The sequence below is a fragment of the Eptesicus fuscus genome, chromosome 12, assembly GCF_027574615.1.
Source record: "Eptesicus fuscus isolate TK198812 chromosome 12, DD_ASM_mEF_20220401, whole genome shotgun sequence".
Classification (NCBI taxonomy): Eukaryota; Metazoa; Chordata; class Mammalia; order Chiroptera; family Vespertilionidae; genus Eptesicus; species Eptesicus fuscus.
Window position 1 is genome coordinate 63957392 of NC_072484.1, and position 15696 is coordinate 63973087.

Below are 15696 nucleotides of genomic sequence, written 5' to 3' on the forward strand. Positions count from 1 at the left end.
CACCCCATAAATAAACAGATTTTGAACAAAGTGAAATGGTAATGCCAGGAATTCACCTGCCCCCTTGAACACATATCCAAAATCTCTTGTCCAGGATAGAAGTGAGGGTAAAGGGGGAGGGGAGGAGATAGTTCCAATTTGAGTTTTTATTTTAATGTATTTTTTTAAAGCCTTTAGAAACATTCCACCTAAGAAAAGCTTCTGCTCTAATACACTGCAACAATAGCCATCCAGTGTGTTGTCCCCAATGGCCATCTCCCATCCCTGACCTCCTCCTATGCCCCCTATAGGGCCGTCCTCTGCCATTTCGATGGTACTGATGACCTTCATCTCGGCTTCTGCTTGGCTGCCCTTCCCAGGACTCCTCACCTCTTGTATGTTGACATCCTCCCCAACCAGAATAGCCCCAATCGCTTTTGTACTTCCTGCCTCCGTACGTCTGATTGTAGAACTGCTTTGATCTACCCCTTCTCAGAATATTGGACACTTCATTCTCATCTTCTGCACTCCCTTCTTTTGGTCTCTGTAGTCAGCTATCCACAGAGTTGGCCCCACTGACCACATCAGCAGCCATCGTAGCATCTTTCACTTTTTCTGGTTTTTCTTTCAGACTCGGAATGGTCCGTTTAGGCTCAGGTTCTACAGGCACAGTTTCTCTCTCTGTTTAGATTCTGAGTGGGAAGATGAGCCTTTCCCTCGGCTCCTGGAGGGATGGAAACCAATGCCAGATCTGCGTTAGGTGTCTGGGACGACTGCTCTGCCTGCCTTCATGCTCACACATCTGCTTCAGGGCTGTTCAGCCTACTTCTGAATGTTTTTTAAAAGATGGATGAGGAAGTATCATACTTAACGTATAAAAGTGAGACCAATGTCCTCTGTTTTTCATAATTAAGAATGTTAGTGTCCTTTATTAAATATCTGCTCAAATCTGGTCCCTTATGACCTTCACTAAATCATAATATTCTAGACTTCCTATTAATGACAAATCAAAGCATTCAGGTTTATATAATTTCAGAATTATTAGGGACCTTAGAAATTATTTAGGACAACATTCTTAATTAACAAATGAATAAACCTCTCATATGGGGTAACAACGGCTCCCCCCTGTGTAATTCAAACACAGGTAGTTTCCGTGTATCAACCCACGTGCACAGCTTCTTACGGAATGTATTAATGAAAACATCAAGCATGGAGAGAGGCCCTTTGATATGAAGGTAGGAGCTGCCATGTCTGTCCTTGAGAAGGTGCTAGGGATTCTCAAATTGAGGCTATTTATTTATTATTTTTAATCCTCACCCGAGGACATTTTCCCATTGATTTTTAAAGAGAGAGGGAAATATTGATGTGAGAGAAACACATTGATTGGTTGCCTCCTGCACACATCCTGACCAGGGCCGGGGCCAGGGAAGTGCCTGCAACCGAGGTACGTGCCCTTGACCGGAATCGAACCCTGGACCCTTCAGTCTGCAGGCCAACGTTCTGTCCACTGAGCCAAACTGGCTAGGGCTATTGTATTTATTGTCAATTTTCAAGATGGGCTTATTTCTGCTATCGATTTTCCTTTTTCTTTCCCTGAAATGAATTTTCAAAGACAATTTTTTAAAATTGCTCAAATTTGTTGATGACTAGCGGTTGGAGCCCCAATTAAGGAAAATTTACCAAATTTCTGAACCTTTGAGCCCCAGCCAGCCATTTGCTGGAAGAAATGGACTCTGGGTGATAAAGTACCACATTTATACCAAAGTTCCTGCAAGGGCAAGCTCTTAGCTTCCTCCTGACAATCAAGTCCTGCGATTGCCCCCCATGTGAACTATGACTGAAACTCATCCAGATGCCACCATGGACTTAGAAGAGTCTACTTGATGATTGCACTTAGGCTAAGTAAATTGTGTGAAAAACTTCAAGCTTGAAGGCCATTAATAGTTCAAAAAGGAAAAAAAAAAAAACTACAGAAAAGAGGGAACATGGAATGGTGAGGCTTTTGTGGTAAATTCAACTGTCAAAAAAATTAAGTATTTTGATTTTGCAACTATAATATTATACTAAATGTCCTGACCTTTTGCTCTTTGAGTTCTGCGCCGCTTTATTATTTACAGTAATACTTTGCATTGATGGACTGTGCTGGCAAAGTAAGGACGACAGTGTGCTTTGCGGATGTACACTATCGTTCTTAGAAAGAGATCTTGGGAAAAAGGCTGCATTTGTATAAAATTGGCAAAATAACCTAGGAGTTCAAGTCCTCTGGGAATTATTCACCTTTTTAATTAACAGGAGACTGTGGTCTCTGGGCTTATTTTCTGAGATTTAAAATTCAGAACATAGCGTGTGAAAGTCTCTTGTTAACTGAGAATGCTTTGCTTATATATTCATACTTTTATTTACTAAAGGGAATTTAGCCTGAAACACACCTATAAACTTGCCAAATTTTCCCCAAAGGTTTATTTCTGAAAGTTTTACTGAAAATTAAATATGACGTGTTGCGACGTGGCTGGGGATAGAAGCCTGGGAAGGGTGACTGGTTTGAGGATCATTTGAGGATTCTGAGGAATCACCATTAGTCTCCTAGTGGTCAGTCTTGAGAGGCAAATATTACTTTGATTTTTAAAACGTGATAGAAATAATGTTTTCCTTTCACAAGCTCTTTTCACATAGCTCGTATGAAATGGAAAATTAGGAAGAGCACATGACAAAAAATGGCACTTCAACTTTTAAAGCAAAAAATTAAATATTTGGTTTTACAACCACAATATTTTATTAAATTTCAATGAACTTTGTAGAGGTTCTTTTCCAATAAGACTTATGTTCTTGTAAATTGTGTTCTTCCAGCTTTGGGGCATCATCCTTCTTTCAGAATTTAATAAGACAGCCCTAATTTCGCATCTCACATCCTGTTGAAAGCCCAACACATTGTAAACATTCCCAGGATTGCCAGAGAATATGTCCAGTGGCTGCCTCTCAGAACTCTGACTCTCATCACTTCACCCTTCCTCACTAGTTCCTGTTCTCTGCACTGTGGTCACAATCTTTTTTACTTCATTCACCAAAGTAGCACTAACATAGGGCTGAAGTGTGCAAAGCTTTTCTGGATTATTTGAGCTAACTGAGAAGTTTTACCACATGCTATAGAATAAGAAACTACTTGAAATTGCATAAATGGTCTCTGTTTTTAAATTTCTTGGCCATCTTTGTTATAAATAGAAATTTCTCATTGAACCTCTTTCCACTGAGAATTTGGTTTACTATGATTTCTTTATTAAAAGAATTTATAAGGATTAGTCATTTTATTTTATTATTATTTTTAAAATCCTCACCCAAGGATATGTTTTCTTGATTTGAGAGAGAGAGAGAGAGAGAGAGAGAGAGAGAGAGAGAGAGAGAGAGAGACACTGATGTGAGAAACATTGATTAGTTGCCTCCCATAGGTGCCTTGACCATGGATCAAATCCCTAACCTAGGTATATGCCCTGACCAGGAATTGAACCTACAACCTTTTGGCATTCAGGATAACACTCTCACCAATTGAGTCAACCAGCCAGGGTGAGGGTTATTCATTTTAAACAAGAATAATTGAATACAATATAAATGGTGATGACGATTTTGGTAATGAAAGGAAAAACATTGATGATGTAGGGTTTATTTTCCTTTCAAATATACAAATATGTATGTTATCTCCTTACCATTAAAATGAGTGTTCTTTCTATTTAATGTTACCACTAATAAATGCCTTATTTCCCAAGCTGGCATTGGAATCTCCAACACCTTTCTCTTCCTCTTCTGCATCTTCACAGACCTAAGACCACCAAACTGATCACTGTCAGTTAGCCCTCGTTCACGTAGTGATGCTCATTGTAGTGGTCTATGATGCTCATGCTCATAGTAATGCTATTCATTGTGGTACTTTTGGTGTCTCCAGACCTATTGAGTCAATAAATTTTCAGAATGACTTCCAATATAAGGTGGCATATCCAAACAAAGATCTTGGCAGACACTAAATCCTGCTGCAATGAACTTTGCTTCATGTGGATAGAGCCTGCATTACAGTTCACATGCCGAGGTCAGGGCTGATCCTCACAGTCAGCCAGCTGAGCGTTGATCTGGTGCATGAATAGGCCAATAGCAATCAAAACTCAATTATAACAGGAAGACCCACATCACCCACATAAGGGACATTCCTTGAGCACCCAGCTCAGGTGATCAAGAAGACTGCACCCACTGGATACCTACTATAGTAGGCCACCCCATGAAGACCGGGAGTCATAACAGGACTATCTAATACATAGAAGGAAACACAAAGAAGCAGCCAAAATGGGGAGACAGAGAAAAGATTTCTTGAGGAGAAATCTCTGGAAGAAAGAGCTAAATGGAGGCAAATAACTTATCAGATATAGAGTTCAAAGTAATGGTTATAAGCATGTTCAACAGCATGAAAACAGTACATAGAAACCATAAAAAAGAACCAGTCAAAAATAAAGAATACAATATCTGAAATGAAGAATAGATTGGAAGGAATAAATAGTAGGTTGGATGAAGTAGAGGGTCAAATCAGCAATTTGGAAGATAAAGTGGAAAATAAACACCCAATCAAAGGAGCAAAAAACCCCACAAAACCCACAATTAAAAAAATAGGGTAGTTTAAGGGACCTTTGAGATAACATGAAACATAATAACATCTGCATCATAGGGGTACCAGAAGAAGAAGAGAGAGAGCAAGGGATTCAGAACCTATTTGAAGAAATAATGACAGAAAACTTTCCTAATCTGGTGAAGGAAAAAGACACATAAGTCCAGGAAGTGCAGAGTTCCAAACAAGATGAACCCAAAGAGGCCCACACCAAGACATATCATAATTAAAATGGCAAAGGTTAAAGACAAAGAGAGAATTTTAATAGCCACAATGTCAATAAATACATACCTAAGGACATAGAGTAGCTGAATGGATACTAAAACAAGACCCATGTATATGCTGTCTACAAGAGTCCCAGCTCAGAAAGAAAGATACATAATAATACATTTTGGGTTGTTGTATTCTCATTATCATCAGTTTCAAGGTAACTTTCAAACACATGGAGGCTAAATTGCATGTTATTAAACAACTAGAGGCCTGGTGCACGAATTCGTACACCAGTGGGTCCCTCAGCCTGGCCTGTGGGATTGGGCCAAAACTGGCTCTCCGACATCCCCCAAGGGGTCCTGGATTGCGAGAGGGCACAGGCCAAGCCAAGGGACCCCACCAGTGCATGATCGGGGCCGGGGAGGGATGCGGGAAGTTGGCCAGCTTGGGAGGGACCATGGGAAGGCTCCAGGGCATGTCCAGCCTGTCTCACTCAGTCCCGATCGGCCAGACCTCAGCAGCAAGCTAACCTACTGATCGGAGCCTCTGCCCCTTGGTGGTCAGTGCATGTCATAGCAACTGGTTGACTGGTCGACTGTCTGCCCCCGGTGGTCAGTGCACATCATAGCGAGCAGTTGAGCGGCCTTAGCATATTATGCTTTGATTGGTTGAACGGCCAACTGGATAACTGGACACTTAGCATATTAGGCTTTTATTATATAGAATAAATGGGTTAACAATGAGATCAAGGAAAAAATCAAACAATATATTTCAACTTTGTAGATATGGCCATCATTGGTATAGTTGCAAAGGTAGCATGATTTAAAATATCTAATAATGTAATATACCACAATAATAAGTTAAATGAGTCAAAAGTGATCATCTGATAGATAATGAAAAAACAGTAAGCAAAATTCAGCATTCATTAAGAATAAAAATATCCTTAGGAAACTAGGCAGGCAAAGCACATCTTCAATTTAATAAAATATAACTTTCAAAAAATAAAGATATTAATGAAATTCTCAAAAACATTCCTATTAAAGTTAAGAAAAGCAAAAGGAATCCTTCAATCTTTTTGCTTCCTTTCACCATTGTACAGGAAGTTTTATGCAGATAAATAAGAGGAGAAAAAGAGTAAGGGCCATATTTGAAAATGTCCTCAATGCATACAGAAAATCCCTGGGTCCAAAAGCAAATGAGAAATGTCATCAGCAAGGGCTCCAGTACATAAAATACAAATAAAATACAAATGATTAACAAACATGAAAATACATTCAGCCTCATTAGTTACAAGGCACAGATGCTGGATATGTCAAGTTGACAAAAGTCTGAGGATATCATGAATTGGTGAGGATACAGGCAAACAGGAGTTTCTGTCTATTGATGGTGACATTGTAAGTTACCACAATCATTTTGGAAAATAGTTTTGCATTTTCTAGTTAATTTGCAGTGTACCTGTCCTGTAAACATGCTCTGGAGAAACTCTTGGACATGTACCCAAGCAGACATACATAAGAATGTACATAGAATATGTTTGTTCATAATAGTAAACAATGTGAGGCGATCTAAATCTCAAACAACAGGAGAACAGAGTATGTTATATTCATGCCATGGAATAATGCACAGCCATGAAACGAATGAACTATTGCTATTGGTATCAACATGGATAATTCCCAATAACACAAGCAAAATAAAAAGGTTTTAGGTAAATATGTTTAGTCTGTTAGCACTGATATAAAAACTTTTTAAATGCAAAACAGTATCATGTATGCTCATACAGATACAGAAAAATACTAATAGGATAAAAGACTTCACCACTTTTACTACTTCAAGGAGTATCACTCACATGACTTCATTTGCGATGGCATTCCCATCCAATGCAGTGCGAATGATGCTCCCTGGAGTTGTGCAATGCAGGACCCCTGTAGGGTGGCTCTAAGAGAGGAGCCTGGAGCAAAGAGGAGTGCTCAGAGATAAAGGAATGTTTTATTTTCTTTAAAGATATGAAACAGACACAGACAAATGTTACAATTTGATAAAGCTAGATCATACGTATACATATGCATTATGTATTTTTTATACTATGTAGGCTTGAAATATTTAATTAATAAAAATGTTAAAGAAAAAGAAGTCAACACCGGATTAAGTCCCATGGTCAGAAAGGTTTGATTCTGTTCTCTTTTGTGTTTCTGCACTAAGATGAGCTTCTTAGCTGTTAGTTCATGTCTTTCATTATATTTGGGAAGTAGTGGGCCTGTATTTCTTCAAGTACTCTTTTGCCCCTCCTCTCTCTCTTCCCTCTGGGACTCCATAATACATATGTTGATATACCTGATGATATCCCACAGATCCCCTAGCCTCTGTCATGTTCTTAATTTATTTTTCTTTTGCTCCTCAGATTGGATAAATTCTTTTCAACCTTTATTGTTGAAAGTATTACAAATGTACACTGCCCCCCACCCTGCCCTTCACCTCCTCCACCTCACTCCTGCCCCCTTCCCAGACCTTCCCCTCACTAGTGTTTGTTCATGGACTCTGCATATATGCGGATAAGTTCAGACAGGATAATTTTAATTGCCTTGTTTTTACACTTAATGATTTTTTCCTTTTTCCTTCTCAAATATGCCTTCTAACCCCCATCTAGTGAATTTTCCACTTCTAATTTTGTACTTTTCAGTTCCAGGATTTTTATTTGCTTCCTTTTAAAATAATCTCCATCTCCTTTTACATTATTTTTATATACATTTCATGTACATTATTCTCTCGGTTTCCTTTAAATCTTTGTTCATGGTTTCCTTTAGCACTTTGCGCATATATAGGACATTGGATTTAAAGTTTTTATCTAGTAAGTCCAATGTCTGGACTTCTTCAGGGAGCATTTCTGCCAATTTTCTTTTTCTTCCTGTGAATTGGCCAAACTTCTCTGTTTCTTCATGCCTTTTGTTTTCATTGAAAATTGGACACATTAAATACTATAATATGATAATTCTGAAAATCAGATTCTCTCCTCCCAAGAGTTTGGTATTGTTGATTGCTGAGGACTACAACCATCCATTTGTTTAGTGATTTTTCCAAACAATTTTTGCAAAGACTGTATTCTCTTTGTGTGTGAGCATTGATGTTTCTGTTCCTTTATCTCTGTGTTCAGCCAGTGATCTGACAGAGACTTCCTTACATGCCAAGAGGCAAAAAGAAAAAAAATAAACATTCCTGGTCTTTACAGGATGGCTCTAAGCTAGAAAACTCTTTCAACATTAAGCCAAATTGCTTCAGCTCTGCCTTAGCTTTCACCTTCTGTTTGTGCAGTGCCCAGGGGTCAGTCAGAAGTGCAAGATTAGGCCCTAGCTGGTTTGGTTCAGTGGATAGAACATCGGCCTGAGGACTAAAGGGTCCCAGGTTTGATTCCAGTCAAGGGCACATGCCTGGGCTGAATCCCCAGTAGGGGGCGTGCAGGAGGCAGCTGATCAGTGATTATCACTTGCATCACTGATGTTTCTATTTCTCTCTCCCTCTCCCTTCTTCTCTGAAATCAATTTTAAAAAATAAATGAAAATAAGTGCAAGTTTAGGGTCCTTTCAGGTCATTTCTGAACCACGAATATGCACGTTGCACTCCAGATTCCCTGGTGTACATGGTACACTTGAAAGCCCTTATTTGCCCAAGAATCTGCCTCCTCAGCATCCTCCTCCACAGGCTTTTAGGTCTGTCTGCTGCTTGTGGAGAGCACACGTCCTAAATGTGTTCATTAGCTACCTCCTGGGACCTAATGCCATGTTGAGGAAGGTACAACCAAGGTCAGCCTCTGTGCTGCTTCCCCAGGGAAGCGGCTGACGGGTCCAAAAAGCACAACCCCAGTTTTTTGAGAACCAGGTCCTGGAACCAGCAAGCAGGAATGTGAGCCACCATTTTCACAACCACTGGCCAGCTGGGGAATGGAGGACGATAGTAAGTAATAAAAAAAAATGCTACTAGGCTTCCTTACTGAAATTCAGCTACCTCTTTCTTCATTAAGCACTCCCCTGATTTCTGTGTTTAATTTTGTGAACATATTTATAGCAGCTACTTTGACATCTTTGCTAAGTTTGACATCTGGTTGGCTCTCACAGGCAGTTCTTGTTGCCAGTCCTCCCCCTCCCTCCACCCCCCTAGCGTATTTATTGGTTATACTTTTCTGTTTCTTTGCATGCCTTGTAATTTTTTGCTGAAAATTGGACATTTTAGATAATACAATGTAGTAACTCTGGGTACTGGTTAGTAACTTCTGGCGCTTGTTCTTCTTTGTTGCTAGTTTATTTGTTTAGTGCCTGGCTGGATTATTTTCATGAAGTCTACCCCCCACCCACCCTGCAGTATTATGCCTCTGGTGTTCTTCTGGGGGGCGGGGTGCAGACTCAGGCTAGCTTACCATTACCACGAATGACTGACAGTGGTGTTGACAGTGCTATGTTTGGTCTTTTCCTGACCATACCCAGATGTTAAGCCCCACTAATTGCTGGCAGACCATTGTTTTCAACAATGTCCTGGGGCATAAATTGCTCCAAAGACTAATCAAATTTGGGTTCCTTTGAAGAGATAGTTCTTGAAGTCAGTTATTGAGATTTGTTCTGACCCCACTGCTCCCTTCTTTTCTCAGCAAACTCCCTGGCCTATAGATCTGTCTATATTTCTAATGAATCTATTGTTCCTTTTCCAATTTCCTGTTGCCACAACCTCCTCTGTTCCTGAGAGTGCTGGGATTTCTCTACCCTCTGTTGAAAGTGAAGTCAGTTACTTTGGGAAGAGATAGGGAGCTATTTATTTTATGGCCTGCTTTCCCTTTCAGAAAAAAAATCTCTGAGCCAGGGCTCTGGGTGTAGGGTGGGGATAATGATGCCCTTCTCTCCCAGTGACACCCTCTATTAGGAGCTAAGTGCTCAGCTGCAAAAGGAAGGCCCCAGATATTCTTGACTTGCGTGCCCTGGCATGGAATGAGAGACAGGGAATAGTCATTCTGTCATGATAGGACCTTGTTAATTTTTTTGCATGTGGAGCAGCAATAGCATCACAGAGAGTGGACTTGGGGGCCGCACTGCAGCCTAGAGTTGACTCCTAACTCTGGCACTCACTAACTCGAGTTGGGTAAATGTATCAGTTTTCCACAGTTGCACAACCAATTTCCACAAACTTATATGCTTAAAATAGCTCACATATGCTATCTCACAGTTTCCATGGCTTGGCATCTAGGCTTAGCTAGATGGTCTGCTCAGGGTCCCACAAGGCTGCAATCAAGGTCTGGGCTGGATTGCACTTTTACCTGATGCTCAGGGTCTGCTCCCAGACCCACGTGGCTGCTAGCAGCATTCGGTGCTGAGAGCCTCCATTGTTGGCACAGGAACTAGAGGCTGCCTGTTGTTCTTTGCCAATGGGTGTCACTCTTTTATACAATGTAATATAGTCATGAGAGTGGTATTCCATCACACTTGCCATATTCTGTGAGTTAGAAGCAAGTCACAGTTGGCCCACACTCAAGGGGCAGAGGTTGTACAAAAATGTGAGACTCCAGGGGGCAGGGATCACAAGGACTGCCTTAGAGTCTGGTGCCACAGAAGTTAACTTAATATCTTTGAACCTCAGCTTATTCATCTAAAAAAATGGGAATAGTAATAGTACGTAGTCTTAAGATTGCGGTGAGGATTAATGTATGCAAAGCTCAGAATATACCTGGCCAGGAATAGGCATTATTGTTTTTGTTACTAGATGTCCCCACAGTCCAGGAAGCATTAACTCTGGCAGTTTTTCAGGATTCATTATTGATGTGCTTATGCTTCTTCGTCGGTTTTAACCAAGTGGTCTGGGGGTGCTTCTTGACTGCTCTCTCAGCCCAGTGAATATGTGGTTGAAGGAGTGGGGTGTTTATTGACTTACTCATGTCTGTCCATGCATATATGGGTGTCTTAGTGTGTTTGGGCTGCTATAATGAAATACCACAGACCGGGTGGCTTATGAACATCAGAAATTTGTTTCTCACAGTTCTTGAGGCTAGCATGGTGGGATGAGGTTCCTCCTCCGGGTTCATAGCTGGTGGCCTCTCTCAGTGTGTCCTCACATGGCAGAAGGGGTGAGGGATCTCTCTGTAGCCTTTTATAAGGGCACTAATCCCATTCATGAGGACTCCACCCTCAGGATCTAAGTACTTCCCAATGGCCCCACCTCCTAATACTACCACCTTTCAGGGGTAAGATTTCAACATGTGTGAATTTTGGGGGAAAAACAAACTTTCAGAGCATAGCAATGGGGAAATGAGAGAGAGGAAGCTTCCCTCCCGTTTTATTAGAGAGGGCACAGAAGTAGTATACCCCTGCCTTAAAGAGGACATCAGGTCAGCTATAATACTTCATATTTTTACTAACATTCTCAGCTGAATGATCGAAAGCTAGATCATCAACAAAACTGAAAATATGCTCATGGCATTAACAAAGCAATTAAAAAAATTGATATTTTGATAAAAGAATTAAAGTAATAATTGTGGAAAAAAATCTGAGCCTTAATGGTCTTCCTTACTCAAATGAATGCACTTTCACACTGTTTTTGTTTGAATTACATAGGAAGGTAGAGGTATTTTTCCCCCCAGTAATTCTGAGTACTGATGACCCTGATTTGAATTGAATATAGCTGAAAACCTAGAATTGGAAATGTCTCCGAGTTAGCACTCAGCCTGTTTTTCCTTTATGCACCGTTAGAGTAGCCTCCTTGATTTGTATCTTAGATTAAACACAACAAATTGAAGGCAGTGAGAAGCAGAAGTATATCTAGGCGATTTCCTATGACCACAGTCAGATGTGACAGCTGAGAGCTTGAGAGTGGTAGCAAAGCTGGTAACAATGGCAGAACAGCAGCTTGGGACCATTTATGACAGGGCTTAAGTTGCACTACCCACCTCTATAGGACCGTAGAACAGCACAACATCAGAGAAAGGTTACAATTTATTGAGAATACTCAGTTTAATTACAGAAAAATATGCTATACATTAGTCTTTTAATAGTGGAAATAACATTTAAAAGTCATTTATAGAGCAGTGCTTTAGATTTTATGGAAAATAAAGTTACATATAGTACTTTACCTATTAATAAATTTGGTTTAATATACATTAGTGTAATATATCTCATTGGCGAGGGGGAAGGACCAAAGGATTATTACAGAACAGAGAACAACAAGGGGCACTTTAAGTTTCATCTCCAAACTGTGAAGGAGGCCGTCTGGAAAAATGCCTACAGCTGTCTTCCCTTAAACTCCATGCCTTCTGCTCTGCTTCTTAAGATCCCATTCCTCCCCACATCTAATATCAAACTCATCAGCAGTCCTGTCTGTGGCTGGCTTCTGCTCTCAGCGGCTCAGGAAAAACTCTACTGAGGTAAAGTGTTGCCTCTTCCAGAAGGCGCTGTCACTCTCCTTGGATCCTGAACACCCGTGAATCTGAAGATCTGGCTTCTCTCCTTTCACTCTTTCATCTCTTGCCCCTTTAAGCCACTCTCCAACTTAGCTAGGACTATGGCCAGAAGCTGCTGCTTCTCCTTTTTCTTTCCTCCTCCTCCTCCTCCTCCTCCTCCTCCTCCTCCTCCTCCTCCTCCTCCTTTTTCTCCTCCTCCTCCTCTTCTTCTTGTTTAATTTTAAATACTTATTGTTGAAAGTATTACATATGTCCGCTATTCCCCACTATTGACCTCTTCTAGCAGGGCCCCTGCCACGCCATCCCCTCCCCAGGCCTTCACCACCCTATTGTCTGTGTCCATGGGTTATGCAAATATACATTCAAGTTCTTTGGTTGATCTCTTCCCACCCACCTTCTGCTTCTTCTTTAAGCTTTATTTTTTAGCTATTAGCAACAGATGAGCTTACAAACTGTTTCTTTTATTCCCATTGGCAATGCCTCTTTTTAATATCTGGCATCTGTCCTGTAGCTGATGGTATGATGAAATTTTGTAGTGACTGAGTCTCTCAGACTCATCTGTGAAGAAAATAAAATGTCTTACCATCAGTTTCTGCCTTGGATCTCAACAATAGCACTGTTCTTCAAATTCTTGAAGCATTATTTTGGTATTGGTTTTTCCCATAGTATCAAAGCATGATGATCTCTCTCTCTCTCTCTCTCTCTCTCTTTACTTAAAAATATACATATTGGGGCTTGGGGCCTCTTTTCCTTTACTTCTACATTGGGACAAATTCACAAAGATTGGATATACCTTCTTCAGAGGGTCACAATTTTCCTCTGGTCTTTATTTACACACAGGAACCACGTTGATTAAATTTTTATTTCCTCCTTTGAAATGTATGCTTCGAAGGCATGAGGAGTTTTAACCAAGAAAGGATTTTAAAGCCAGTGGGGTGCTGAGTGAGCAAAGAAGTCTGACAGAGAAGGTTCCTTTATTCTTGAAAACTCAAAGTTGGTTGTTTGACATTTATAATTTATATCCTGCCTGCTTCCAAAAAGATTTGGAATGGCATCCAATAAAGCAGACAGGTAGGAGGGAGGGCGGGCAGGCATTCTGCAATGCAGTGTGGGCCAGGCAAATTCAGCTGCAGCAATTTATTGGCACCTTGGGCTTCCAAAGGCCCACATATTGTTTCTGGCCTGAATACTTGTCCTGGTACGTTAACTTCTAGAAATCCCTCACAGTGACCCCCAGCCTGGAAAGGCCACTCAGTAATCGGCTTGCAGGATATCTATAAAAGAGCAAGTTCTCCCCTTAGCCCAAAGCTCTCACATTTGTATTGCTGTATGGGCTTTGGATTCTGTCTCTTTTAGTACATTATTTATCTCTCTAGTTATAAAAGTTGTACTCCAGAAAGCCTGTTCACATAGAACCAAACTATTACTAATACTAGTAAGTGGGATAATCCTCATGCACACTAGGGAATGAGAGGGCAGTATTAGTATTTGTTGGTGTGTCATGTTACTCTATCACGCGGCAATATTATCACCATGATGATAATGAATCCCCCCCGGTGAGAATCAGTAATTCTACTGGTACCTGCTGCAGAAGATCATCTTTCTGAATGCTTCCCTGAGCTCTGGGCTTCGGAAGGCATATATAAAGGGGTCAATGACTGCATTGCACATGATCAACATGCCATTCACCTGGAAGAGGGACATGTAGCAGGCACAGTAAGGGTTATTTGGGCAGAATGTCATTAAGAGGACGTGAAGAACAAAAGGGGCCCAACAAAAGATGAAGACCCCAAGCAGGATGGTCAGTGTGATGGCCCCTTTCATGTTGGCTCTGGAAAGTGTTGAGATCTTCCTGGCATGGGAACGGGCCAGCAAGAACATGTGCACATAGAGGCAGAGGATAAAGACCAGCATCAGAGGGAACAATGATGTGAAGGTGATCACTGTGGGGATGCTATGGGAGAAGATCACCATGGTGATGCCACTGCAGGTGCAGCATGTCCAGATGACCGCCAGGACAGCAATGGCGCGGCGCATGGTCACGATGCTGTGGTACTGCAGAGCATGGAAGATGGTGATGTAGCGGTCAGCGGCAATCACAGACAGGCTGAAAATGGAGCCCAGGAGGGAGAGGATGAACAGGGAGTCGATGATGTCATCGGCTGTGGTTTCAAAATTGCCACGAGGCTTGAGATAACCCATGTTTCGGAGGATGATCAGGATATTTTCCAAGATCTTATACAAGCTGCCCAACATATCGGAAATGGCCAAGCTGCAGATAAAAAAGTACATGGGTGCCTGGAGAGTCTTATTCTTGATCACAGCCAGAAGGACGATCAGATTCTCCAGCACCCCGGCGATGGATATTGTAAAAAATATCTCTTCTGGCAAAACCACATGAGGACAGTCTGAATTATTTCTTGCTGTATTGTTGATGTTTTCATATAGGTTGATTATGTGCTTCATTTCTCCTGCTTGTGGTTAAGACAATGATGTTGCTTGGACTTGACAGAAAACTGGACTGGTTTTTCAGAATCTTTTTTTTTTTGTGGGGGAGGGTAGTACTTGTGGGAGATCTGAGGTAAAAGCCACACGGTCACCTAAGAAAGAATATATAACAATATCAGTTGCAAAATAAACGGCAAAATAAAAACAAGCCATGTTAACTTTAAGAAAGCTCTATTGCCTCAGTAAAATAGAATGGTGTAATATTTTAAATAACACAGTTTACTGGGCCTTCATCCTCAGCACTCAGTGACAAATCTTTACTGGAATTTTGAGCCCAGAAATAAAAATAAAGATTAGCCTTTGTCCTCTCCTCTTCTCCCCCACCCCCGCTTCTTCTCATGAACCCAATTTTATGTGAGCTAAATTAGAATGAGGAAAAAAGTAAGGAAATGAAAGGCATGTGTAGACACAGAAAAGCACACAGCTACCTTTTTTTGACTGGGAGGAGTGGCTGGATACAGGGGACCGATGAGGTGTTCGGGTCCTTTCTCTTTCACTGCCTGACCTTACAGCATACAGAATAATGGCAAACGTATTGATGGACATGTCCAAAGTTGACTATGCAACGCAATACTCGTTATTATTTTTGTCTCAAAGGCTGAACTCTCAGGAATGGTATTTCTGGAGATTTCTAATCTTTTCAATTTTTTTCTAGGTTGAAGTTGAATTATGGCAGTAAAAGGATCCAGTTTTCCTCAAGCAGAAAAGGCCGACTAGATCATAGTTGAGTGACTTTGAGAAGTTAGCTTCAGGTGAAAGCATGTAAAATTTTTACTGATTCAGTTTCCAGGTGGCTAGACACAGATTTTTTTTTTTTTTTTTTTTTTAATTTCAGAGAGGAAGGGAGACGGGGAGAGAGAGATAGAAACATCAATGATGAGGAAAAATTCATTGATTGGCTGCCTCCTGCACGCCCTCTACTGGGGATTGA

General features: G+C 40.9%; 1 protein-coding gene across 1 annotated transcript; it reads right to left on the reverse strand.

Annotated features, from left to right (window-relative positions):
- Nucleotides 1–13829: 13829 nt before the first annotated feature.
- Nucleotides 13830–14723, reverse strand: MC2R (melanocortin 2 receptor). The gene has a single exon (XM_028135417.2). The coding sequence runs from the start codon at nucleotides 14721–14723 to the stop codon at nucleotides 13830–13832; it is 894 nt and encodes a 297-aa protein (XP_027991218.1).
- Between the last annotated feature and the right edge of the window lie 973 nt (nucleotides 14724–15696).

Coding starts and splice junctions, on each gene's coding strand:
- MC2R (XM_028135417.2), bottom strand. CDS start 14,723: ATGAAGCACATAATCAACCTATATGAAAACATCAACAATACAGCAAGA.